This window comes from Haemorhous mexicanus, chromosome Z, assembly GCF_027477595.1.
Source record: "Haemorhous mexicanus isolate bHaeMex1 chromosome Z, bHaeMex1.pri, whole genome shotgun sequence".
Taxonomy (NCBI): domain Eukaryota; kingdom Metazoa; phylum Chordata; class Aves; order Passeriformes; family Fringillidae; genus Haemorhous; species Haemorhous mexicanus.
In genome coordinates this window covers 42,480,588-42,507,935 of record NC_082381.1, presented here as the reverse complement: position 1 = coordinate 42,507,935, position 27,348 = coordinate 42,480,588, and the positions used below count along the sequence as shown (strand labels likewise).

At 51.0% G+C, this 27,348-nt stretch overlaps 1 protein-coding gene across 1 annotated transcript; it reads right to left on the bottom strand.

Annotated features, from left to right (window-relative positions):
- Window positions 1-2,016: 2,016 nt before the first annotated feature.
- On the bottom strand, window positions 2,017-12,479 carry LOC132322491 (serine/threonine-protein kinase PAK 3-like). The gene is made up of 12 exons (XM_059836982.1): window positions 12,364-12,479; window positions 11,065-11,246; window positions 10,101-10,138; window positions 8,525-8,705; window positions 7,543-7,606; window positions 6,499-6,547; window positions 5,243-5,355; window positions 4,600-4,717; window positions 3,849-3,948; window positions 3,223-3,419; window positions 2,501-2,638; window positions 2,017-2,106 (listed from the first exon to the last, which is right to left on the bottom strand). The coding sequence occupies exons 1-12, from the start codon at window positions 12,477-12,479 to the stop codon at window positions 2,017-2,019; spliced, it is 1,386 nt and encodes a 461-aa protein (XP_059692965.1).
- Window positions 12,480-27,348: the final 14,869 nt, after the last annotated feature.

Below are 27,348 nucleotides of genomic sequence, written 5' to 3'. Positions count from 1 at the left end.
TGCTATTAGACAGTTTCTGATCCCCTCTCGCCCTATTTAGTGGGCTGTTTTAGCCCATTCTGTTAGCAGAGCTGTCGCTGGAACCCTTCACAGACCCCAATAAAGCCATCGCTGTGGAACTCCAGAGCTGCCTTCTCCTCTCTCCTGTCTGTCTTTCGGTGGGATTGCATGGTTCCTAGGCAAGCCAAAGAGCTGGAAATCATAAAAGAGCTGATATTCACTAAAGACCTCATATCCCTTAAGCTTGCGAAGGTTGCCTGTGGCTAAGAGTGGCTTGGGCACTCGCACAGTCTGTCCCCAAAGGACTAAGCTATCAATCCTGTGCTGCCTGCTCAGGGGCAAACCTGCCCAGCAGGAAGCCGGAAGAGTGGGACAGTAGAGGACATTGCTGGCTCAGAACCTTTCAGGAGCATGTCTGTGGGGAAAGGGGCAGATCAAGCCTTGCCCTGCTGAGGCGATGCCCTACTCTGCACGCCCCACTCCCCCAGGCCTGCATCCCAGCCCAGCAGTGGCCGCTGGTCCCTGGCACACCAGAGGCAATGCTCCACACCTGTGTCTGGGGCCCCTATCCCAGCCCCTAAATGGCCAGGCGAGTGGGAGCCCCATGTGGGGGAAGGCCCCAGGAAAGCCAGAGGGTACTTCTCACCTCGGGATATGTGGCCACCACATGTCTTGACCCTGCCTCCTCTTGGAATTTCTATCAGCTGAACACCACTGGAAGCAGGAGTGGTAGCAATGTTGGTTCTTTTCTCTCATTCTCTCCTTTATTCTCCAAATTCCATTCTCTCCGATTTTGCAGTAACTTTAAATCTAACAGGCTTGAAGGTTGTGAAGTTGAATGGGCTAAGTTAATGCTTCAGGGAATGTTTTGTGTTGATTGAATCCTGCTCGGAATTTTTTTTCTTTTCAAGTTCTTTAATTTTCAAAAGTTTCCAGGGCTGGTTTTTTTGTTGTTCTGACCTCTTGAGAACATTGTGTCAGTATTTCTCCCACTTTTCTAACTCAGAGTTAAGACATGAACAACTGAACAAGTTCTTTTAAAGTGTCTCAAAGAGCAGCCTTCTTGGCGCCACAATTTTAATTGGCACTGCAAGCAGAGTACTCTTGAGGTGATGTGGGCCTCTTATACAACAGTAACTGCTCGTGACATAAGAATGGAGAAATAAATTGTCAGTCAAAGCTGCTACTTTCTGGCAGACAAGTAATGGAATCCCACACAGAAACGGATCTGAACTGCTCTCCACTGACAGACTTGCCAAAAGATTCTATAGAAAGCTTATCCAGCCCCAAAGACAGTCGGGGACTAAGGGAAACTGGCCCCATCCACAGTTACTTGGGGAGATATTATGATTTTGGTAGAAGAAAATGAAACATTCCCAGTAAAGGACCATGCCTGGTATCCATATGCATGGAGGTTTGACTCAGAGAGCTGAGTGTTGCCCAACAGCTGGAAAATAAGCTGAATCGGTTGCAAATTGCCTTCCCGCTGAACACCCACCTGCGCCTCAGCCTGTGGAGAAGTCCGGCTCCCTCCCCCTCTGCCCACAGCAACACAGACACTCCCAAACTTTCCCCACAACCACAGCCACAGCAGCATCCCCAGCGGGGACACCACTGCTCTGCTCCATTTTGCCCTACTCTGCTCCTCTAGTCACAGCTGCAAGCCTGTATCTCCACAAGAGGTTGTGGCCTGGAGGCAATGAAGGAAGAAGAACTTTGCATGCTTCCAAACAGTGCCACAAACCCCATCCATGGGTCTTCCCACACAGAAGAAACACCTGACCATTCAGAAGTAAATTTAGAGCTTCTTCACAGGGTGAGAACAAAGGGAAGCTTCCAGCACAGTGAAGGTTTTATTTATTCTAGTATTTATTTTGACTATCAGGCTAAACAAACTACAAACTATGAGCTATAAAATAGAAACAACAAACTATGAGCTATATACTAGAAACTTCAAACTACGAGCTATAAACTACAAACTGCAAACTCCAAAAACAACAGTGGCCTCTTCCAGGGCTAGTATCTCCTGTCGGCCATAAACTGCTGCGTTGCCACGATCAGAGGCGTCAGGTCGGAGGTCGGCTTGGCTGATGTTACAAATGGATGCTGCCCAAAGAGAAAAAGAAAACATGAACTTCTACTTTCCTCACAGGCTGAAACAGGCTTTCTCTGGCTACCAGAAAGATACAGAAAGCAGAAAGGAGGGCATTCTGGGCACCTCTGCCTCCACCTCCAGGATCTTACTACAAGAGGCAAACATGGCTCCCAATCCCACAAATCCATTATTCCAGATGTCTTCAGATTAAGGAGATCTGGTCGAGGTGACCTTGAAAGGCTCCTCCCAAGGCATCCTAGACCAGGATTCTCCCCTGTTTTCCTTTGAAAAGCCCCCAGACTGGAGATCTTAGCAGCGGGGCCCAGCAGACGCCTTGGAATTGAGCAGGTGAGGAGCCCCTGGCAGCGGGCAGCTGGCGCAGCCTGCAGCCGCTTTGCCTTTTACCTGCAGGAGTTCCTGGGCAGACCAGCGCCTGTCCTCCTCCCTCTCCAGGCAGCAGTGCAGGAAGTCTCGCAACCACGCGGACTGTTGCCTGGGCTTCTGCAGCTTTGGCCTGCCCCCGCTGCTGATCAGCTGTTGAACCTAGAGAAGAAGGAAATGTCACTCTCTGCCTCTCTCCTTCACATCCCAGCTGCTCACACAGACCCCACTGGACAGGCTCCACTCTCCGGTGGCACTTTCCTCCCTGCCAGAGCCAGGGACATACCTTTCCTACTCCTACTGAAAGAACCCAAAGCCAGAGGCAGCCATAGCCAGTCCAATATGCAAAGGCTCTTGCCTTCACCCTGATTTCACTGGCTGATGGAATTAGGAGCAACTCCATCAGCAAAAGCACACTTGGCTTCTCTCAGCACTGACACCAGCTCTACAGGCCATTTGGAAGACGGACTTTTGCCTAACTCTACTGTTTCCAAGGATTACTCCATAAAATGCAGCTCAGCACTGCTCACTGCTCTCTTGGGCAGAGCCCCTACCAAGCAAAATGCATCACGATTTTTTCTGCTGTTCCTGCTCTGAAATGACAAGGGGATGATCTGGACAAGGAGCACGAGAGACTGTGCAGCCTGGAACCTATCATTTTCAGGTGTTCGCAAGCTTCCCAGGCAGAAGAATGGGAGCAGATTTTGTTTGAGTGACAGCAGTATCTGAGAGCAGTTGCAGCGCACCGTGCGGGAGGTTTTCATCCGGTAAGGAGGCGCTCCTTCCACCATCTCGATGCCCACAATGCCAAAGGACCAGATGTCCACTTTGGGGCCATAGAGCTTCCTGGTGAAGATTTCTGGCGCCATCCAGTAAGTGGTCCCAACAGCTGATCTCCGTTTGCTCTGCTCAGCGGTGAGCTGAGCAGCGAGGCCAAAATCAGCTGAGGAGCAAAAACAAGCCAGCGTGAATGAGGAAAGCAAACAAAAGAAATCCCCACTGTTCCAATGTACAAGAAGGCAGCATGGTACCCAGCTGCCATAAAGGGGCCATGCTGCCATTCCACGGGCCTGCAGCCGAGGAAATATGGAATTGGCCACTTAGCAAGAGCCTCCAGTTTCAGGCAGTGCCTTTTAGTCCCCTGAAGCTATTAGACTGTAAGCGCCTTGCTTGGGAAGGGACACACACACAACCCAAAGGCACTCCTGAGCCCTTGTTCCCAGCAACACCTCCCTGCCCCTTGAGGCTGTGCTCTGTGCTTGCAGCAGGGCAGCCTGCACTGCCACAGGCACCACTGCAGGGAACCAGCAGTCACCCAAAGGCAGCCCCACAGCGCAGCCTGCCACGGCTGAGACTGGCCAACAACACCCACCCAACTTGACAGATCCGTCCAGACCCAGGAGAATGTTGTGGCTTTTGATGTCTCGGTGGATCACTTGCTTGGAGTGAAGGAAATCCAGGCCTTGCAGGCACTGAGAGAGGAAAAGGAAACACCAGCCTAAGTGGATTTCATTCCACAAGCAGGGAAGTGACACTTCTGCAGCGCTGCAACATTCCTGGGGGATGCTGAGCCATGGCAGGACAGGCTGCTGGCTAGCACAAGAGCTTGCTGCTCCAACACAAGGACAGCAGGGCCTTTCTAAGTGAGGCTGTGTTTGCTTCTGAAAGAGAAAGGGCAATTCTTCCTCTGGCCAGTGCCCTGCAAACACAGACTGAAGGAGCACTGCTGCAGTGGCTGTGCTCTCTCCAGTCAGACAACAGTAGATGCTTTTGCAAACACCACTTTGGGTGCAAAGCTCTTCTTTTTTGGCTGATCTCTCTGAGAGTCCTGTGAGGATCTCCTTGTCTTTGCCACTTGTTTGACATTGCGCCGTGAGCACCTTTGCCCTTCCGGGGAAGGAACGCAGCATACACAGGCTCCAGGCAAGTGTTTAGAGAGGCAAACACAAACACTCTAGAAGAAGGGCAGGCACACTGGCAGGCACTTCAGATACTCTTGCTACTGCCAGTCATTAGAGAAAGGCAGAAAGGAGGCTTGGAAGATGAAATCTTTCCTCTCCTTGTCACCCATGTGGAAGGACCATCCTGGCCAAGGCATGGGAAGCACAAGCGCCATCCCTTACCTCCCGAGAGACAGCGGCTATCTCTCCTTCTGCCATACGAGTCTCCCTGATGACATCGTGTAAGGAGCCTCCATCCATGTATTCCATCACGAGCCAGAGTTCCTCGTCCACCAGGTAGCTGAAAGGAGGAAACAACAGCCTGGAGGTGAATGTGCGCACTTACACAACCTGATGGATTCTTGTTTCTGTGTCTCTCTCCGAGGAAGACAGGAGGAAGTGAGGAGTCATTCACTACGCTCTACAGGCCTTGAACTCTGGGCAGTCTAAAAGACTGCTTGCTATCCACACAAACGCAACAGGTCAAGAGAAACACAATCTACAGTGCTTTGTCAGCACTTCAGACCCCTGGGGAAACAATCAAACCCCAAACCCAACATAACTATGGGGAGAGAGGACAGGAACTTTGAGGCTGATGGCTCAGTAAGATGGGGCCCAGTCTTGTCTTTGAAAGCGCCCTTCAAATTCGGTATGCCTGGAAAGATTAATGCAGCCCCCATGCAATCTCCTCCCAAGATGCCGTAGATCAGCCCAGAAACAGGAATTATCAGCTCCATCCTCTACCAGCGGCCAAAGCAGTGGTTGTTGAACCTCTGGCTTGCAGGATGTGAATGACCTTTCCTGGCAGAACAGCAGAACCACTCACCTGTCTAGATAGTTCACAAGGTTGGCATGCTTATTGCCACGCATCACCTGGATTTCATTCAGGCACAGCTCGCTGCCGCTCTCTTGCGCGAGACTAATTTTCTTTATGGCCACCTAAAACGACACAGAAAACCATGAACCAAAGAAGTCTGGGGCACAGGACCACAAGGGCAACACAGAGACAGTGATTATGGGGTGATAGTGTTGGGCTGGGCCAAGCTGCCTTGGGACTGGACATCAGACCAAGTGCTTGGGCACCTCCCAGGACACAGAGCCACACACCTTTTGCCTTGTAAACCTGGGAGAAACACAGTCTAAGCTCTCCACCTCAAAGCTCTAACAACACTCACTGAGCCCTGGGCCAGTCTTTCCACAGGTCTTCCCCATGGTCTCATTCCCATTTTCATTCACACACCTCTTGCAAGCAGGAACCCATTTGGTGCCAGTAAAATTGGAGCAAAACTGCTGGGAAACCTTTGGCACTTCTAGGGGCTTGATCATTACTCCAGCAACCACTGGCATTCTCCAGTGCACAACTACAAAGCAAACTCTTACAGGCATGGCAGATAAAATGTGTCCTAAAAACATCCTGAGGGCTCTTCCCCCTAAGAATTACAGCCCTTCATACTTCAAGGAAAAATTGCCGGGACAATGAAAACATCATTAGTGACACCTCCAAAAAACGCAACCCTGGAATTTCTTCACTTTCAGGAATTTTCATTTCACTCCACCGAAATACTTTCCTTCACACCACTGACATTTGCAATTACTGCCTGACTTCAAAAAGAAATAACCCCGGCCTTGATCTTCTAGGGATATACACCAGGCTGTAAACAGGGCTTAGGCCCTTGAGAGACTCCTTGCAGACCTCGCTCTCATAGCACAGTTCCAGGGGCAGCACTGCAGGCGGCTACAGAACTACCAGCACAATTCCCATGTATCTGCTAACAGCCAGAAATGAGAATTCAGGAAGCCTGCAGTCCCAAAGAGCAGTGCCATGCTCTGAGACACCACCTGGGCACTCAGACCCAGCCAGCGTGTCCTGCTGTGACAGACACCGCCTGGCCTCCCTGCATTCCCTGGGGCAGCTGAGGAGCACAAAATCTGTCCCCACTGTATTTGGCAGGTGGACACTGCTCTGCACTTCATTGGCCTGTGCAGCAAAGCTCTGCTGGCGACCCAAAGCTCAGCCACAGCTCACAGCAGAGGGGAGGCCACTCGACAGCTGCAGAAGCTGCGGCGCTGCTTGACGCTTACCTCTTCTCCTGTGGCAGTCTCCACTGCCATGCACACCGTGCCAAAACCCCTGGAAACAAAATAGCAGCCATGTAACAGCCATTGGAGGAAAGCCTCTGGACACGGATCCCTTCTCCAGATTGCAAGGAAATTAGTGTCTAATCACAGCTGCAGCCACAGCCAGAGCAGGGAAAGGCTTCCATTGCTCCACACACAAATGGAGAAGGCCTCAAAACACAGGATCCTTAGACAGCTGTGTTCTGAGTCCAGAGCCGTTGGCAGCTGCTTCTCTTCAGTGCACCAGACACGGGGAGGACTCTGCTTTTCTGGGGGCTTCTTGTACATTTGGCTTCTCACAGAGAAAATGGTGCAAATCATCCCATTTCCAGTCAGCAGAGCCGGCTTTCTAAGGGAACAGCTTGGTGGATTCTTTGCAGGAAAGGCCTAGACCCCACAGGATCCACGAGGGCTCTGCCATCAGGCAGATGATGCCTTTTCCTCTGGAGTGCATTGGCCCCAGGCATTGCCCTGAAGCTTTGCGATTTGCCATCTCAGCTACAAAAGAGAGCTGCTTCTTTCATTTCTGCTCTTGGCTTCTAGACTAGGTGCTGGTCATCCTGACCACTGCACCTTCTTTTCAGCAAAATACTGGAAAGAAATGTTAGCCAGAGCTGCTCCCTGACAGCTGTCAGCTGCTAACTTGACCTTTGAGGCAAGGAAGTTTCTCCTCCTTTCATTCCCAAGCATTCTGTATTCTTTTGTGACATGCAGAAATGATTTCTCCTAGGAAAAGCGGCAAACAGGTGCAACACACTCGAGGGACAGGAGAGCAGCCAGGTGCTGCTCTTTGCCGCAGAAAAGACACTGCCAGCATCCAAGCTGTCTTTGCCAAGCTGCTTTCGAACCACAGCTAAAGATGCTGCCCAGTACTGAGAGATCACCAGGTATCATCTTAACGCAGTGTCTGAGCAGCTTTGGAGCTTGCCTGACGTCGTTCTGGGGAGATGTGACAACAGCAAAATGCACAGGCCCTCCCTTGGAAGAAGGAACTGTGGCTGCACTCACCCTTTGCCAATTGTTTCCAGTTCCGTGTATTCAGCCTCGGGATCTCCCTGGCTCACCAGCATCTCTGTGAAAATCCCAAGGAAAGATGCTCACTTCAAAAGAGATCCCACCCTGCAGCAGATCAGAAAGGCAGCCCCACTCTCTGGGACACTGGGCCCTTTCAACTCAGGCACTCGGGAAACAACACCACCACCCAACCAGCACCAAACCTCAAAAACAACAGCAGCAAGACAAGCAGCCCCGCAGCACAGATGGCCTGCACAAAACTAAAAGTCTAAACTAAAATCTAAGCACGTACAGAAACAGTCAGAGGAGACAGGGACCTGAAAACTGGAACCAAGATTCTTGTCTAGCAACGTTAAGGGCAGCAGGAAAAGCAAAACTTTTCTGTTCTTGGCAATGAAAACTGTGACTTTCAAGAAATGACTTAATCTTTGCAAATATCAGAGGCGTCTTGGCTTCTGGAATCAATTGTTATCAACAGCTGCCCTTTCCAGAACAGGAAGAATATTGCAAAGTGCTTCCAGCAGTAGCACAATCTCCAGCTCTCTGCAGGACAATGCCCTTCTGCCTTTCAGGAGCAGCAGCTCGTGTTCCAACCTACTGTGATGGGCCATAGGAATGAGGTCCCTCAGCCTTCAGGACAGGCTGAGTTCTGAAGATGACCTTGGCCGTGCCCCACAGGAGCTCCTTGAGGCCTCCTCATTGGCTGGGTCACGGCCTCCTGCTCAGCCAGAAACAAGCTCTGCTTTGCCTTTTGCCTCCAGGGAAGCTCAGGCAAAGCCAAACCAGGCTGAGTTGCTCTCAGAAGCAGGAGCAACAGCCCACTGAGCCCTCACCACCTCACAGCACAACACCAGGTCCTGTGTGGAGGCCTCAGGACCCGGCACTCAGCTGAGGAGGAACAGGAGGCGGGACAGCTCACACCCACACACGCACACACAGGCACTGCTCCAGCAGACAAGGATCACAGAGGACGTACTCAGCGTGGCCAGGCACTCGTCCTCTGTCCCCTCTCCCAGCCGCTCTCTGCTGCCAGAGGAGCTGGTCGTGCTCCAGATGCACGAGCTGCTCCTGCTTGACTTGCCAGCCTGGGGACTGGAGGCTCCTTCAGAGCCTTCCGCTGCAGCTCGTGCAGGTGCCAGGACACAGGAGGTGGAGCTCTGGGACAAGAAATGAAGGAGGGTCACAAATGTGCCTGGCAGAGATGCCCCTCCCATCCCATTTCAAATGCAAGCCCCTAGCAAGATGCTGCTGGCCACAGCCAGGGCTCTTCACCCCTCAGCTTTTGCAGCCCGCTTCTCTGGCTCAAGGCCCAAAATCCAAAGGCTGCTTTTACACCACGGACAAAATGACACCACAGACACTGCTAACCAAAGCTGGCACTTACTGATGTTGTTTGCTCTGGCCCAGGGCTGACAGCAGGGGCAGCTTCATCAGCACCTTCCTCCTCTTCAGCCTCTTCCTCAGGTACAGCAGCAGCCAGAGCAGGTGCTGACGCTGCCCTTCTGCTCTGTGGACACACAGCAGCATGAGGGACACAAAAGAACCTGTCATTCAGAACCTCACCTATATTCAGCTACAGGCCCTGCTGCATCTCAGCTGTTCCTTTAGCTACTGACAGCTGCTCTCTGCCGAGGGCCAGCTCCCTCCTGGGGACAGTGTCTCCTCATATCCTGCAAGCTTCTGAACTGCACCTTTGCACCGCTCTCTTCACTGGGGATGGGGAGCCTGCACAGCCACTGGGCACCAAGGGCATCCCTTGTAGCCCAGGAGCATCCAAGGACATCCTAATCCTCCCTCTTGTCTCTTGCTAAGACAAATTCACAGCCCCTTTCACAACAGTAGGAAGGTGATGCCTAAACATCCAGCTTCCAAGTTCCATACTCGTTTTCCAGGCCTAAGGGCCTTGGGGAAGGGCTGGAAAGATTCCAGCCCTCAGCATCTTAAGCCAGGCACAGGAGGTGCTGTCTGATCTGAAACTTGCAGCTATGCTTTGCTCCAGCCACAGGACTTCCCAGAGCTGCCACTTACTGATGCTGGATGCTCAGGCCCTGTAGTGGCAGCAGGTGCAGTTTGGTGGGCATCTTCCTCCCCTTTGGCCTCTTCTCCAGGAAGACACGCAGCCACAGGAGGCTCCGAGGTTGGTTTTGGGCTCTGCAGACAGACGCAGCGTGAGGGACACGTAACCTTCTTTATATTCAGCTCTAGAGCCAGGTGCACTAAGGAGAAATCATCTGCAGAGAAATGGGATTCCAAGGTGCTCAAACTCAAGTAAAATGAGCCAGTGAGACGGGACTGCACTCTCTCGTACAGGAGAGATTCCATCGTGGCTTCAAGTACCCAGCAGCCCCACTTCCAGCTGCTTAAAAGCTCTGGAAAGGAACTGGAGAAAACAGCCCGGGATCCTCCTGCTGCTGCTGCTGTGGCTGCAAAGAGCCCGGACTGTACTTTCATTCATCCAGCCAGGCTGGCACTGGACTGCAACAGGCCACAGCTCACAGCTTGCTCCACAATGGTCTAATGCTACCAACGCCAGAGGCTCCTTTGCCACTCACCCAAAGACCAGATTCTCTCCAGGCACGGGTGATGTGACCTGCAACACACAAGGGAAGAACATCCAGATGCTGTAAGAAAACTGCCTGGGCTGGGCAAGCCCACGAAAATGTCAACCCAAAGACAGAGCATTCTGCTTTCACTACATCGGCACTCCAGCAGCAACCCATGCTCTGCTGTGCCACACAGCAAGCAAGACAACAGCACAAAATACTGCCTGGTGTCTACCTTCTGTCCTCTCTGTCCACTCAACCCATAGAAACTTGAGACTGCAAGTCCCAGTGGTTCAGTCATTGCTTCTGCCCCAGCCACCCAGCAGCAGCCACAGCTCCTCTCTTTCCTGTACTTCAGTTTTCTCAAGACATTGCTTGCAGCAATTGCCATGAACTTACTGAAAGCCTTTCCCCAGAGCGGTTTCCCCCAAGTTCCCCTTAGCCATGGTGGCAGTTCTATCGTGACACAGCACAGGAACAGCTCCTGTGTTCAGGAGCATACAAGAACTCCTCTGAAATGTCTCTCCCAGAGGCCTTTTCCAAGCGGGTTCTGTGATTTCATCACAGAACAAATGGTTCTTGCAGCGCTCAGGAAGTGTCAAGTTCCACAGGCACATGCTGGGATGAGGGAATGCAGACAAGAAGAAGACCTGATCTGAGGCACTTTCCCTCAGTCCTGGAGAGCAGTGCACAGCTTTTACAAGGACTCCTGCCAAGCTCTCCCAGTCTTCCCATCCTGGAAGTTCTCTTGCTTGAGCCAGCAAACCGAGGAGACTCCAGACCCCATTGCCAAAGGCTATGGCACGGCAGGAGTGGAAACCCTGCGGGCTACATTACAAAGGCTGCCCACGCCCCCCTGGCTAGAGACAACCCCTTCTTAGCTGCAGCTGTGGGCAGTGGCTTCACCCAACTAAAGGCCTCTTTGTGGCATTTGGGTTTCCATATGCTGCACTGAACAAAGACATCTACTTACGTGCCAGGTGGGTGAAAAAGTACCCAGAATAAGCCACGGAGAACGCCGTGAAAGCTGCAGCACACACTCCCTCCATGGCTTGAGCAGCGCTGCTCAAGTCTGCACCAGACAACGCCTCTTGGGAGAAAACAGAAATACTCAGCGTCCTGCTGGCAGAGACCTCGTCGACGTGCAGGTTCCGCCTGCAGTGAGCGTGCCACAGAGCTGCTCTGCACACTGAGCCCTTCCGGGCCTCGGCACAGCAACTTTGCCTGACAACGCTGCCATGCGGCCGCTGACATCACAATAGCAGCGCCCTGGGCTGCTTTGTGAGCTCAGGCACAGAACCAGACCTTCTCTACAGCTAATGCCAACAAAAGCCTGCAGAGTTCTCCTCTACTGCAAAGCAACACAAGAAGCCCTCCTAGTCCATAACCTTGTGCTCACGGCATCTAAGAGTAAAAGCACACTAAGCCCCTCTGGCCCACACTGAGAAGCTGAGCGCTGAGAAGGGTCCAGGATGTGAGGAAGCACATGAGTGCTCTTTGGCCACTATTGCTTCTGAGCAAAAAGCAGAAGGCTTCTTCCAGCTGGATCTTCCTTTGTTTTAGAAAGCAGCAAACAGGGAGAAGCACTACTTCAATTACATTTTGAGCTTTCTCCTAGGTACAGTGTTGAGGTCGGTTTGAATAATGAAGGACACTTCAATTTGAGGCCATGGGAAAGCCATTTGTACTTAGGGTGAGCCAGACCTCCCACCCATGGTCCTCTTGTTCAGTTATTCAAATTATTACTAGAAAATTCTGGTTTCTCTGCATTACCACTGGGTAATTGTTGCTGCATTAAATGTAATATTCCAAATCACTCTTTCCTGTTGGATCCATTCTTCAAACCCCACCCGGATGCCTCCCCTTTTGGGAATGTATAAGTATCCTTGGAGACCCTGGACTCCAGGCTTTTTCTGGTTCATTCTTCCTACTGTGCACGCTGTTTAGTTTGTTATTTTGCTATTACATTAAAGTTGCTTTTCCAAACAACTGGATCAAGCAGTCTCTCTCATCAAAGTCAACAGGGCCAGTTCTCCAGGAAGCCACCGGCCAGGTGTCTGAGCTTGGACCAGAGCGCTTCCCCTCTTGTTATGAATATGAACGAGGCCAAACTTCCTCTGGAGAAAGAGGTTCTCCTTTATTAAAATAGCTGCAAGGAATGGCGTACCCAGGATAAGCCCGAGCACCCACACAGCGAGCCAAAAACACAACAGTGCGCTATCCCCAAGTGCACGGGCTTGCCTCCAGAAAACAAGTTTCTAAAAAGAAGTACCTCGAACCAACCAAACTACCCCCATTTATAGCTGCCTTCAAGTCCAGGATTGGTCCATTTTGGATCTGCATGGTCATTGGTCCATTTCCAGGCTTCCCATTGGTCTTTAACGCCATTCATTCTGGACCAATCGTTTCTGCAGGGCTTCGAATGATTGCTCAGATCTTCTATCCGATCCCTCTTCGACCTTGCCGTGCCCCGCCGGACTGCCCTTCCACCAAACCCTGGACCCTTCTCCTAGAACATTCTAATAACCCCACCCCCCTTAACATAATACAATTAATGTAACGTAATTAATACAATATAATTGAACTATACCCTAACTTAACATAACTTAACTTTTACTTATAACATCTCTCACCCGAACAGGGACCCCTGACATTCAGGGGACCTGCTGAGAACCCACCCTGCCTCCAAGAGGGGGTTGTAAGCTTTTCCCTTCTGGACGGAGTAATGCCTGGCAGAATTTTGCTGGATAAGGAGCAAGGAGGACACTGCGTTACCATCAGCCCTCTGAAGATGGTAGGAGTAGGGCTACATCTGCCCCATTTTCTGATTTCCCCTTTGTTAGTGTTTCTAAAGCTGCTCTAAAATGGGAGCACGGATGTCTGTAGTGGAGAGAGACACTTACAAATCATTCAAGTTGAGACTAGAGAACCGAGGAAAAAAAATTGAAAAAAAGGAGCTTCAAGAATTTGTTTGATGGGTCTTCAAAGATGCCATAGAAATCACTGAATCTAAGTTAAATCCTACTCTCTACTAGGACTCAGTTGGAAAAGGCATTAACAGTTGGGCTGAAAATTGGAATTGCTCAGCACAAAATTAATTCCTAGTTTTCAAAAAATGTATGATGTATTCCAGTTGGAGGAAGAGGAGAGAAAGATGAAAATATAATTGCTTGGAGAAGAGAAAAAATTACTAGTGCCTCTCCTGACTGCCAGCATCAATCCATCCCTTCAGTGGGAAGCAGAATCAACCCTAGAGGACTAAACAGTTTACAAACCTGGCAGTCAGATGTAACACAATATCCATCCTTTCCTGGATTCAAATATATACATGTTTCTGTTGATACTTTTTCAGGAGCTCTCTTTGCTACTTCACACACCCTGGGAAAAAGCCCTAGACATTATCAAACACTTTTCACAACTTTTCTCTTTAGAGATAAAGGAAATCCTCAGAATTCCTATAGGAATTCCTAAAGAATTCTTAAAGGAATTCTGAGGAAAATATACATCTTTAGGAATTCCTCAGAAAATATATACAAATAATGGCCATGGGTACAATTCACACAAAGTACAACAATTTTTTAACTTATGGGGAGTAAGTTACAGGTATTCTCCATTCCTCCACAGGACAATCAGTAATTGAAAGGACACACATTCTTTGAAAGACCTTTTAGAAAAACAAAAATGGAGGCCTTATCAACAGTAGAAAGGCTGTCTAAGCCATGTATGTTTTTAACCTTCTTAAAAATTAATTAATGGAATCAATACTGCCAGTTTTTTGACATCTTAGTAATTGCACCCAAGCCAAGCTGAAGGAGAGACCACCAGTTCTGATCAAGGACCCTGAGACTTCACCAATCTCTGGCCCCTTTCTGTTAATTCCATGGGGTAGGGGTTATGCTTGTGTATCCACAGGTACAGGACCCAGGGGGATCCCCGCCAAGAACATTAAGCCACATCTACAGCCACCACCAGAAACAGCAACAAACCCCAACAACTGACACCAAGAAAAAGAAGGAGACAAGAGAAAGGGGAGCTCCCACAGCAGGTTGAAAACTTGGATCTCCTTCTTCCTCTGTTGCACCTTCCTTCTTCTTGGTGCTACTTGGATAGTGCCGCAACCAAAACAAAATATTAGCACATGGACATGGCTGTCAGGACTTATAAGGTTTGTGCTGTATGAACTTATCTGACCACAGTGATTCTGTTTAGCCCAGCAGAAGCTTTTTTGCAGAAAGGGGTGGATAAACTTCAAATCAAAGAGGGAACCAATTGGATTAACAACCTTTTGAAAGGAAGGCATCTATCATCCAAATTGATCTCTATTATAAAGACTGGGCATGTAATTTTGCTAGTAGTGATGTAGATAATACTTATTTCTTCTTGTATTTTCAAGTTAATGTTTAAAACCCTAGAAAAAACAGTTTTCCTTTCTACCTTAGAAAAACAAAAAAAGGGAGATGTTGGGGGTAGTGTGAATAATGAAGGAGACTTCAATTTGAGGCCATGGGAAAACCCTCTTTAATTACGGTGAGCAAGAGCTCCCACCCATGAGCCTCTCCTTCAGTTATTCAAATTATTCCTAGAAAGTCCTGATTTCTCTGCATTACCGTTGGATAATTATTACTACATTACTTCTAAAATTCCTAATACTTCTTTCCTGTTGGATCCATTCCTCAAACCCTGCCGGAACCCCTCCCTTTTTGAGAATCTATAAGTACCCCTGCAGACCCTGGAACCCAGCTTTTTCTGGTTTGTTCTTCCTACTGTGCACGCTGTTTAGTTTGTTGTTTCGCTATTACACTAAAGTTGCTTTTCCGAACAATTGGATCAAGCAGTCTCTCTCCTCAAAGTCGCCAGGGCCATTTCTTGGATAAGCCACTTGCCAACGACCCAGGATAGAATCAGAGGGCTTCAGTACAGAGCCAAGGTCATGGATACACTTTTTATTCAAAACATATTACATCATGGCCATGGGTGTGATTTCAGCAGGGAAATGCCATGACAGGAAATGAAAGGAGGATCCTTCTGTCTGACTCACTCTAACAGAGAGGCCTTGGGAACAAAGCACCACCACCATTTTTTTCCCCCATTTTTGTCCCTCCACAGTAATTTTTAGGACACGGGCCTGAGATGGGTGGCGGGGAAGTGATAGCTCTGACACACAGCTGAAACCATCAGGGCCAGGGTGGCATGTGGCACTTTTTCCACACCAGCAGAACAAGGCAACCCAGAGTGGAGACACTTAATCCAAGTGAGTTCGGCTAAGACAAAAGGGAGTCCAGCCAAGCCAAGTGCAGCCCAGCAGGGTGGTAGGAAGAGGCAGGGAAGCGGCAGATCCCATTCCCACACACATGCCCAGCGTGGCGGGCTGATGGCAGCGGCAGTGCCAAACAGAGCTCCGCAGGGAGACAGAGACACCCATCGCCATCGCCACTGCCACCATCACTGCCGCACAGAGGGAGGAGAAACTGCCACTGCAGGTCCACAGCTTCTCCAGGCAGCACCAGCAGCCCCCATCTACCATCAGAACCATTCCGTAAGCCCTCGCCATCCTGTCTTTGCTCCGGCGCCCTATGTGACACTCTACCTTTCTTGGCTACGCCATTGCATTCTTCGCACAATTTTCTTCTTATTCTTTCATACTGCTTTATTTTTTACCTTCAGTACATTGTAACTCTAACATCTTTAGCTTCTCATAAATTGTTTTTTCCATTGTCCCCCTCCATTGTGGTGGAGAAGGAGAGAGAGGAGAGACTTTACAAGGTTTATATCAAGAAGAGGACACAAAAAGGAGGGAAGGCCTTAGAAAGGAAAAACACACCTCATGCTGCCTCATTTGGAACAAATAAATGTGTAATTTTCTTAAAATCCAGCCACAAAGACTCTTTGGAATCTTGAGAGCCAAGCAGCACAGGAACCTGGAAACCTTGTTGTGAGATGTCGCAAGTTCGGGCTTGCTAGGGCCCTGTGGATGGAAGAGGCTTTAAATGCCAAGTCACGGTGAAATAGCAAAATAAGCCCCTTCTTCTGCCTTTGGGACCCCAGCTTATCTCTCTTTAACCCCACAGGTTACTTCTCCTTAACCCCTGCTATTGGACAATTTCTGATCCCCTCTCGCCCTCTTTAGTGGGCTGTTTTAGCCCATTCTAGTTAGCAGAGCCGTGGCTGGAACCCTTCACAGACCCCAATAAAGCCATCGCTGTGGAACTCCAGAGCTGCCTTCTCCTCTCTCCTGTCTGTCTTTTGGTGGGATTGCATGGTTCCTAGGCAAGCCAAAGAGCTGGAAATCATAAAAGAGCTGATATTCACTAAAGACCTCATATCCCTTAAGCTTGCGAAGGTTGCCTGTGGCTAAGAGTGGCTTGGGCACTCGCACAGTCTGTCCCCAAAGGACTAAGCTATCAATCCTGTGCTGCCTGCTCAGGGGCAAACCTGCCCAGCAGGAAGCCGGAAGAGTGGGACAGTAGAGGACATTGCTGGCTCAGAACCTTTCAGGAGCATGTCTGTGGGGAAAGGGGCAGATCAAGCCTTGCCCTGCTGAGGCGATGCCCTACTCTGCACGCCCCACTCCCCCAGGCCTGCATCCCAGCCCAGCAGTGGCCGCTGGTCCCTGGCACACCAGAGGCAATGCTCCACACCTGTGTCTGGAGCCCCTATCCTAGCACCTAAATGGCCAGGCGAGTGGGAGCCCCATGTGGGGGAAGGCCCCAGGAAAGCCAGAGGGTACTTCTCACCTCGGGATATGTGGCCACCACATGTCTTGACCCTGCCTCCTCTTAGAATTTCTACCAGCTGAACACCACTGGAAGCAGGAGTGGTAGAGCTTATTCACAGGGTGAGAACAAAGGGAAGCTTCCAGCACAGTGAAGGTTTTATTTATTCTAGTATTTATTTTGACTATCAGGCTAAACAAACTACAAACTATGAGCCATAAAATAGAAACAACAAACTATGAGCTATATACTAGAAACTTCAAACTACGAGCTATAAACTACAAACTAGAAACTGCAAGCTCCAAAAACATCAGTGGCCTCTTCCAGGGCTAGTATCTCCTGTCGGCCATAAACTGCTGCGTTGCCACGATCAGAGGCGTCAGGTCAGAGGTCGGCTTGGCTGATGTTACAAATGGATGCTGCCCAAAGAGAAAAAGAAAACATGAACTTCTACTTTCCTCACAGGCTGAAACAGGCTTTCTCTGGCTACCAGAAAGGTACAGAAAGCAGAAGGGAGGGCATTCTGGGCACCTCTGCCTCCACCTCCAGGATCTTACTACAAGAGGCAAACATGGCTCCCAATCCCACAAATCCATTATTCCAGATGTCTTCAGATTAAGGAGATCTGGTCGAGGTGACCTTGAAAGGCTCCTCCCAAGGCATTCTAGGCCAGGATTCTCCCCTGTTTTCCTTTGAAAAGCCCCCAGACTGGAGATCTTAGCAGCGGGGCCCAGCAGACGCCTTGGAATTGAGCAGGTGAGGAGCCCCTGGCAGCGGGCAGCTGGCGCAGCCTGCAGCCGCTTTGCCTTTTACCTGCAGGAGTTCCTGGGCAGACCAGCGCCTGTCCTCCTCCCTCTCCAGGCAGCAGTGCAGGAAGTCTCGCAACCACGCGGACTGTTGCCTGGGCTTCTGCAGCTTTGGCCTGCCCCCGCTGCTGATCAGCTGTTGAACCTAGAGAAGAAGGAAATGTCACTCTCTGCCTGTCTCCTTCACACCCCAAACTGCTCACACAGACCCCACTGGACAGGCTCCACTCTCCAGTGGCACTTTACTCCCTGCCAGAGCCAGGGACATACCTTTCCTACTCCTACTGAAAGAACCCAAAGCCAGAGGCAGCCATAGCCAGTCCAATATGCAAAGGCTCTTGCCTTCACCCTGATTTCACTGGCTGATGGAATAAGGAGCAACTCCATCAGCAAAAGCACACTTGGCTTCTCTCAGCACTGACACCAGCTCTACAGGCCATTTGGAAGACGGACTTTCGCCTAACTCTACTGTTTCCAAGGATTACTCCATAAAATGCAGCTCAGCACTGCTCACTGCTCTCTTGAGCAGAGCTCCTACCAAGCAAAATGCATCACGATTTTTTCTGCTGTTCCTGCACTGAAATGACAAGGGGATAATCTGGACAAGGAGCACGAGAGACTGTGCAGCCTGGAACCTATCATTTTCAGGTGTTCGCAAGCTTCCCAGGCAGAAGAATGGGAGCAGATTTTGTTTGAGTGACAGCAGTATCTGAGAGCAGTTGCAGCGCACCGTGCGGGAGGTTTTCATCCGGTAAGGAGGCGCTCCTTCCACCATCTCGATGCCCACAATGCCAAAGGACCAGATGTCCACTTTGGGGCCATAGAGCTTCCTGGTGAAGATTTCTGGCGCCATCCAGTAAGTGGTCCCAACAGCTGATCTCCGTTTGCTCTGCTCAGCGGTGAGCTGAGCAGCGAGGCCAAAATCAGCTGAGGAGCAAAAACAAGCCAGCGTGAATGAGGAAAGCAAACAAAAGAAATCCCCACTGTTCCAATGTCCAAGAAGGCAGCGTGGTACCCAGCTGCCATAAAGGGGCCATGCTGCCATTCCTCGGGCCTGCAGCTGAGGAAATACGGAATTGGCTACTTAGCAAAAGCCTCCAGTTCCAGTCAGTGCCTTTTAGTCCCCTGAAGCTATTAGACTGTAAGCGCCTTGCTTGGGAAGGGACACACACACAACCCAAAGGCACTCCTGAGCCCTTGTTCCCAGCAACACCTCCCTGCCCCTTGAGGCTGTGCTCTGTGCTTGCAGCAGGGCAGCCTGCACTGCCACAGGCACCACTGCAGGGAACCAGCAGCCACCCAAAGGCAGCCCCACAGCGCAGCCTGCCACGGCTGAGACTGGCCAACAACACCCACCCAACTTGACAGATCCGTCCAGACTCAGGAGAATGTTGTGGCTTTTGAAGTCTCGGTGGATCACTTGCTTGGAGTGAAGGAAATCCAGGCCTTGCAGGCACTGAGAGAGGAAAAGGAAACACCAGCCTAAGTGGATTTCATTCCACAAGCAGGGAAGTGACACTTCTGCAGCGCTGCAACATTCCTGGGGGATGCTGAGCCATGGCAGGACAGGCTGCTGGCAAGGGCAAGAGCTTGCTGCTCCAACACAAGGACAGCAGGGCCTTTCTAAGTGAGGCTGTGTTTGCTTCTGAAAGAGAAAGGGCAATTCTTCCTCTGGCCAGTGCCCTGCAAACCCAGACTGAAGGAGCACTGCTGCAGTGGCTGTGCTCTCTCCAGTCAGACAACAGTAGATGCTTTTGCATACACCACTTTGAGTGCAAGGCTCTCCTTTGAGGCTGAACTCTCTGAGAGTCCTGTGAGGATCTCCTTGTCTTTGCCACTTGTTTGACATTGCGCCGTGAGCACCTTTGCCCTTCCAGGGAAGGAACGCAGCATACACAGGCTCCAGCCAAGTGTTTAGGGAGGCAAACACAAACACTCTAGAAGAAGGGCAGGGACACTGGCAGGCACTTCAGATACTCTTGCTACTGCCAGTCATTAGAGAAAGGCAGAAAGGAAGCTTGGAAGATGAAATCTTTCCTCTCCTTTTCACCCATGTGGAAGGACCATCCTGGCCAAGGCATGGGAAGCACAAGCGCCATCCCTTACCTCCCGAGAGACAGCTGCTATCTCTCCTTCTGCCATACGAGTCTCCCTGATGACATCGTGTAAGGAGCCTCCATCCATGTATTCCATCACGAGCCAGAGTTCCTCGTCCACCAGGTAGCTGAAAGGAGGAAACAACAGCCTGGAGGTGAATGTGCGCACTTACACGACCTGATGGATTCTTGTTTCTGTGTCTCTCTCCGAGGAAGACAGGAGGAAGTGAGGAGTCATTCACTACGCTCTACAGGCCTTGAACTCTGGGCAGTCTAAAAGACTGCTTGCTATCCACAACAACGCAACAGGTCGAGGGAAACATCCTACAGTGCTTTGTCAGCACTTCAGACCCCTGGGGAAACAATCAAACCCCCAACCAAACATAACTATGGGGAGAGAGGACAGGAACTTTGAGGCTGATGGCTCAGTAAGATGGGGCCCAGTCTTGTCTTTGAAAGCGCCCTTCAAACTCGGTATGCCAGAAAAGATTAACGCAGCCCCAATGCAATCTCCTCCCAAGATGCCGTAGATCAGCCCAGAAACAGGAATTATCAGCTCCATCCTCTACCAGCGGCCAAAGCAGTGGTTGTTGAACCTCTGGCTTGCAGGATGTGAATGACCTTTCCTGGCAGAACAGCAGAACCACTCACCTGTCTAGATAGTTCACAAGGTTGGCATGCTTATTGCCACGCATCACCTGGATTTCATTCAGGCACAGCTGGCTGCCGCTCTCTTGCGCGAGACTAATTTTCTTTATGGCCACCTAAAACGACACAGAAAACCATGAACCAAAGAAGTCTGTGGCACAGGACCACAAGGGCAACACAGAGACAGTGATTATGGGGTGATAGTGCTGGGCTGGGCCAAGCTGCCTTGGGACTGGACATCAGACCACGTGCTTGGGCACCTCCCAGGACACAGAGCCACACACCCTTTGCCTTGTAAACCTGGGAGAAACACGGTCTAAGCTCTCCACCTCAAAGCTCTAACAACACTCACTGAGCCCTGGGCCAGTCTTCCCCCAGGTCTTCCCCATGGTCTCATTCCCATTTTCATTCACACACCTCTTGCAAGCAGGAACCCATTTGGTGCCAGTAAAAATGAAGCAAAACTGCTGGGAAACCTTTGGCACTTCTAGGGGCTTGATCATTACTCCAGCAACCACTGGCATTCTCCAGTGCACAACTACAAAGCAAACTCTTACAGGCATGGCAGATAAAATGCTGTCCTAAAAACATCCTGAGGGCTCTTCCCCCTAAGAATTACAGCCCTTCATACTTCAAGGAAAAATTGCCGGGACGGTGAAAACATCCTTAGTGACACCTCCAAATAACGCAACCCTGGAATTTCCTCACTTTCAGGAATTTTCATTTCACTCCACCGAAATACTTTCCTTCACACCACTGACATTTGCAATTACTGCCTGACTTCAAAAAGAAAAAACCCCAGCCTTGATCTTCTAGGGATATACACCGGGCTGTAAACAGGGCTTAGGCCCTTGAGAGACTCCTTGCAGACCTCGCTCTCATAGCACAGTTCCAAGGGCAGCACTGCAGGCGGCTACAGAACTACCAGCACGATTCCCATGTATCTGCTAACAGCCAGAAATGAGAATTCAGGAAGCCTGCAGTCCCAAAGAGCAGTGCCATGCTCTGAGACACCACCTGGGCACTCAGACCCAGCCAGCGTGTCCTGCTGTGACAGACACCGCCTGGCCTCCCTGCATTCCCTGGGGCAGCTGAGGAGCACAAAATCTGTCCCCACTGTATTTGGCAGGCGGACACTGCTCTGCACTTCATTGGCCTGTGCAGCAAAGCTCTACTGGCGAGCCAAAGCTCAGCCACAGCTCACAGCAGAGGGGAGGCCACTCGACAGCTGCAGAAGCTGCGGCGCTGCTTGACGCTTACCTCTTCTCCTGTGGCAGTCTCCACTGCCATGCACACCGTGCCAAAACCCCTGGAAACAAAACAGCAGCCATGTAACAGCCATTGGAGGAAAGCCTCTGGACACGGATCCCTTCTCCAGATTGCAAGGAAATTAGTGTCTAATCACAGCTGCAGCCACAGCCAGAGCAGGGAAAGGCTTCCATTGCTCCACACACAAATGGAGAAGGCCTCAAAACACAGGATCCGTAGACAGCTGTGTTCTGAGTCCAGAGCCGTTGGCAGCTGCTTCTCTTCAGTGCACCAGACACAGGGAGGACTCTGCTTTTCTGGGGGCTTCTTGTACATTTGGCTTCTCACAGAGAAAATGGTGCAAATCAGTCCCATTTCCAGTCAGCAGAGCCGGCTTTCGAAGGGAACAGCTTGGTGGATTCTTTGCAGGAAAGGCCTAGACCCCACAGGATCCACGAGGGCTCTGCCATCAGGCAGATGATGCCTTTTCTTCTGGAGTGCATTGGCCCCAGGCATTGCCCTGAAGCTTTGCGATTTGCCATCTCAGCTACAAAAGAGAGCTGCTTCTTTCATTTCTGCTCTTGGCTTCTAGACTAGGTGCTGGTCATCCTGACCACTGCACCTTCTTTTCAGCAAAATACTGGAAAGAAATGTTAGCCAGAGCTGCTTCCTGACAGCTGTCAGCTGCTAACTTGACCTTTGAGGCAAGGAAGTTTCTCCTCCTTTCATTCCCAAGCATTCTGTATTCTTTTGTGACATGCAGAAATTATTTCTCCTAGGAAAAGCGGCAAACAGGTGCAACACACTCGAGGGACAGGAGAGCAGCCAGGTGCTGCTCTTTGCCGCAGAAAAGACATTGCCAGCATCCAAGCTGTCTTTGCCATGCTTTCGAACCACAGCTAAAGATGCTGCCCAGTACTGAGAGATCATCAGGTATCATCCTAACGCAGTGTCTGAGCAGCTTTGGAGCTTGCCTGACGTCGTTCTGGGGAGATGTGACACCAGCAAAATGCACAGGCCCTCCCTTGGAAGAAGGAACTGTGGCTGCACTCACCCTTTGCCAATTGTTTCCAGTTCCGTGTATTCAGCCTCAGGATCTCCCTGGCTCACCAGCATCTCTGTGAAAATCCCAAGGAAAGATGCTCACTTCAAAAGAGATCCCACCCTGCAGCAGATCAGAAAGGCAGCCCCACTCTCTGGGACACTGGGCCCTTTCAACTCAGGCACTCGGGAAACAACACCACCACCCAACCAGCACCAAACCTCAAAAACAACAGCAGCAAGACAAGCAGCCCCGCAGCACAGATGGCCTGCACAAAACTAAAAGTCTAAACTAAAATCTAAGCACGTACAGAAACAGTCAGAGGAGACAGGGACCTGAAAACTGGAACCAAGATTCTTGTCTAGCAACGTTAAGGGCAGCAGGAAAAGCAAAACTTTTCTGTTCTTGGCAATGAAAACTGTGACTTTCAAGAAATGACTTAATCTTTGCAAATATCAGAGGCGTCTTGGCTTCTGGAATCAATTGTTATCAACAGCTGCCCTTTCCAGAACAGGAAGAATATTGCAAAGTGCTTCCAGCAGTAGCACAATCTCCAGCTCTCTGCAGGACAATGCCCTTCTGCCTTTCAGGAGCAGCAGCTCGTGTTCCAACCTACTGTGATGGGCCTTAGGAATGAGGTCCCTCAGCCTTCAGGACAGGCTGAGTTCTGAAGATGACCTTGGCCGTGCCCCACAGGAGCTCCTTGAGGCCTCCTCATTGCCTGGGTCACGGCCTCCTGCTCAGCCAGAAACAAGCTCTGCTTTGCCTTTTGCCTCCAGGGAAGCTCAGGCAAAGCCAAACCAGGCTGAGCTGCTCTCAGAGGCAGGAGCAACAGCCCGCTGAGCCCTCACCACCTCACAGCACAACACCAGGTCCTGTGTGGAGGCCTCAGGACCCGGCACTCAGCTGAGGAGGAACAGGAGGCGGGACAGCTCACACCCACACACGCACACACAGGCACTGCTCCAGCAGACAAGGATCACAGAGGACGTACTCAGCGTGGCCAGGCACTCGTCCTCTGTCCCCTCTCCCAGCCGCTCTCTGCTGCCAGAGGAGCTGGTCGTGCTCCAGATGCACGAGCTGCTCCTGCTTGACTTGCCAGCCTGGGGACTGGAGGCTCCTTCAGAGCCTTCCGCTGCAGCTCGTGCAGGTGCCAGGACACAGGAGGTGGAGCTCTGGGACAAGAAATGAAGGAGGGTCACAAATGTGCCTGGCAGAGATGCCCCTCCCATCCCATTTCAAATGCAAGCCCCTAGCAAGATGCTGCTGGCCACAGCCAGGGCTCTTCACCCCTCAGCTTTTGCAGCCCGCTTCTCTGGCTCAAGGCCCAAAATCCAAAGGCTGCTTTTACACCACGGACAAAATGACACCACAGACACTGCTAACCAAAGCTGGCACTTACTGATGTTGTTTGCTCTGGCCCAGGGCTGACAGCAGGGGCAGCTTCATCAGCACCATCCGCCTCTTCAGCCTCTTCCTCAGGTACAGCAGCAGCCAGAGCAGGTGCTGACGCTGCCCTTCTGCTCTGTGGACACACAGCAGCATGAGGGACACAAAAGAACCTGTCATTCAGAACCTCACCTATATTCAGCTACAGGCCCTGCTGCATCTCAGCTGTTCCTTTAGCTACTGACAGCTGCTCTCTGCCGAGGGCCAGCTTCCTCCTGGGGACAGTGTCTCCTCATATCCTGCAAGCTTCTGAACTGCACCTTTGCACCGCTCTCTTCACTGGGGATGGGGAGCCTGCACAGCCACTGGGCACCAAGGTCCTCACTTGTAGCCCAGGAGCATCCAAGGACATCCTAATGCTCCGTCTTGTCTCTTGCTAAGACAAATTCACAGCCCCTTTCAGAACAGTAGGAAGGTGATGCCTAAACATCCAACTTCCAAGTTCCATACTCGTTTTCCAGGCCTAAGTGCCTTGGGCAAGGGCTGGAAAGATTCCAGCCCTAAGCATTTTCAGCCAGGTACAGGAGGTGCTGTCTGATCTGAAACTTGCAGCTATGCTTTGCTCCAGCCACAGGACTTCCCAGAGCTGCCACTTACTGATGCTGGATGCTCAGGCCGTGTAGTGGCAGCAGGTGCAGTTTGGTGGGCATCTTCCTCCCCTTTGGCCTCTTCTCCAGGAAGACACACAGCCACAGGAGGCTCCGAAGTTGGTTTTGGGCTCTGCAGACAGACGCAGCGTGAGGGACATGTAACCTTCTTTATATTCAGCTCAAGAGCCAGGTGCACTAAGGAGAAATCATCTGCAGAGAAATGGGATTCCAAGGTGCTCAAACTCAAGTAAAAATGGGCCAATGAGACGGAACTGCACTCTCTGATTCAGGAGAGATTCCATCGTGGCTTCAAGTACCCAGCAGCCCCACTTCCAGCTGCTTAAAAGCTCTGGAAAGGAACTGGAGAAAACAGCCCGGGATCCTCCTGCTGCTGCTGCTGTGGCTGCAAAGAGCCCGGACTGTACTTTCATTCATCCAGCCAGGCTGGCACTGGACTGCAACAGGCCACAGCTCACAGCATGCTCCACAATGGTCTAATGCTACCAACGCCAGAGGCTCCTTTGCCACTCACCCAAAGACCAGATTCTCTCCAGGCGTGGGTGATGTGACCTGCAACACACAAGGGAAGAACATCCAGATGCTGTAAGAAAAGTGCCTCAGCTGGGCAAGCCTACCAGAAAGTCAACCCAAAGACAGAGCATTCTGCTTTCACTACATCGGCACTCCAGCAGCAACCCATGCTCTGCTGTGCCACACAGCAAGCAAGACAACAGCACAAAATACTGCCTGGTGTCTACCTTCTGTCCTCTCTGGCCACTCAACCCATAGAAACTTGAGACTGTGCAAGTCCCAGTGGTTCAGTCATTGCTTCTGCCCCAGCCCAGCCAGCAGCAGCCACAGCTCCTCTTTTTCCTGTACTTCAGTTTTCTCAAGACATTGCTTGCAGCAATTGCCATGAGCTTGCTGAAAGCCTTTCCCCAGAGAGTCTTCTCCCAAGTTCCGCTTAGCCATGGTGCCAGTTCTATCGTGACACAGCACAGGAACAGTTCCTGTGTTCAGGAGCATACAAGATCTCCTCTGAAATGTCTCTCCCAGAGGCCTTTTCCAAGCGGGTTCTGTGATTTCATCACAGAACAAATGGTTCTTGCAGCGCTCAGGAAGTGTCAAGTTCCACAGGCACATGCTGGGATGAGGGAATGCAGACAAGAAGAAGACCTGATCTGAGGCACTTTCCCTCAGTCCTGGAGAGCAGTGCACAGCTTTTACAAGGACTCCTGCCAAGCTCTCCCCGTCTTCCTATCCTGGAAGTTCTCTTGCTTGAGCCAGCAAACCGAGGAGACTCCAGACCCCATTGCCAAAGGCTATGGCACGGCAGGAGTGGAAACCCTGCGGGCTACATTACAAATGCTGCCCACGCCCCCCTGGCTAGAGACACCTCCTGCTTAGCTGCAGGTGTGGGCAGTGGCTTCACCCTACTAAAGGCCTCTTTGTGGATCTTGGATTTCCATATGCTGCACTGAACAAAGACATCTACTTACGTGCCAGGTGAGTGAAAAAGTACCCAGAATAAGCCATGGAGAACGCCGTGAAAGCTGCAGCACACACTCCCTCCATGGCTTGAGCAGCGCTGCTCAAGTCTGCACCAGACAATGCCTCTTGGGTGAAAACAGAAATACTCAGAGTCCTGCTGGCAGAGACCTCGTTGACGCGCAGGTTCCGCCTGCAGTGAGCGTGCCACAGAGCTGCTCTGCACACTGAGCCCTTCCGGGCCTCGGCACAGCAACTTTGCCTGACAACGCTGCCATGCGGCCGCTGACATCACAATAGCTGCGCCCTGGGCTGCTTTGTGAGCTCAGGCACAGAACCAGACCTTCTCTACAGCTAATGCCAACAAAAGCCTGCAGAGTTCTCCTCTACTGCAAAGCAACACAAGAAGCCCTCCTAGTCCATAACCTTGTACTCACGGCATCTAAGAGTAAAAGCACACTAAGCCCCCCTGGCCCAGACTGAGAAGCTGAGCGCTGAGAAGGGTCCAGGATGTGAGGAAGCACATGAGTGCTCTTTGGCCACTATTGCTTCTGAGCAAAAAGCAGAAGGCTTCTCCCAGCTGGACCTTCCTTAGTTCTAGAAAGCAGCAAACAAGGAGAAGCACTACTTCAATTACATTTTGAGCTTTCTCCTACGTACAGAGTCGAGGTCACAAATCTTTCAGCACTATTTATTCAAAGCATTTTACATCATAGCCATGGGTGTGATTTCAGCAGGGAAATGCCATGACAGGAAATGAAAGGAGGATCCTTCTGTCTGACTCACTCTAACAGAGAGGCCTTGGGAACAAAGCACCACCACCATTTTTTTTCCCCCATTTTTGTCCTTCCACAGTAATTTTTAAGACACAAGCCTGAGATGGGTGGCGGGGAAGTGACAGCTCAGATACAAGGCTAAAACCATCAGGGCCACGGTGGCATGTGGCACTGTTTTTCCACACCAGCAGAACAAGGCAACCCAGAGTGGAGACACTGAAACCAAGTGAGTTCGGCCAAGACAAAAGGGAGTCCAGCCAAGCCAAGTGCAGCCCAGCAGGGTGGTAGGAAGAGACAGTGAAGCGGCAGATCCCATTCCCACACACATGCCCAGCGTGGCGGGCTGATGGCAGCGGCAGTGCCAAACAGAGCTCCTCAGGGAGACAGAGACACCCATCGCC

Bases quoted from the DNA above. Each gene is read 5' to 3' on its own strand.
- LOC132322491 (XM_059836982.1), bottom strand. From the start codon at position 12,479: ATGGCGTTAAAGACCAATGGGAAGCCTGGAAATGGACCAATGACCATG. The intron at 3,949-4,599 runs GTAAGGGATGGC...TTCCTCTCTCAG, and splicing joins TAGCCGCTGTCTCTCGGGAG to TGCCTGCAAGGCCTGGATTT. The intron at 2,639-3,222 runs GTGCGCTGCAAC...CTTCTTCTCTAG, and splicing joins GGATGAAAACCTCCCGCACG to GTTCAACAGCTGATCAGCAG.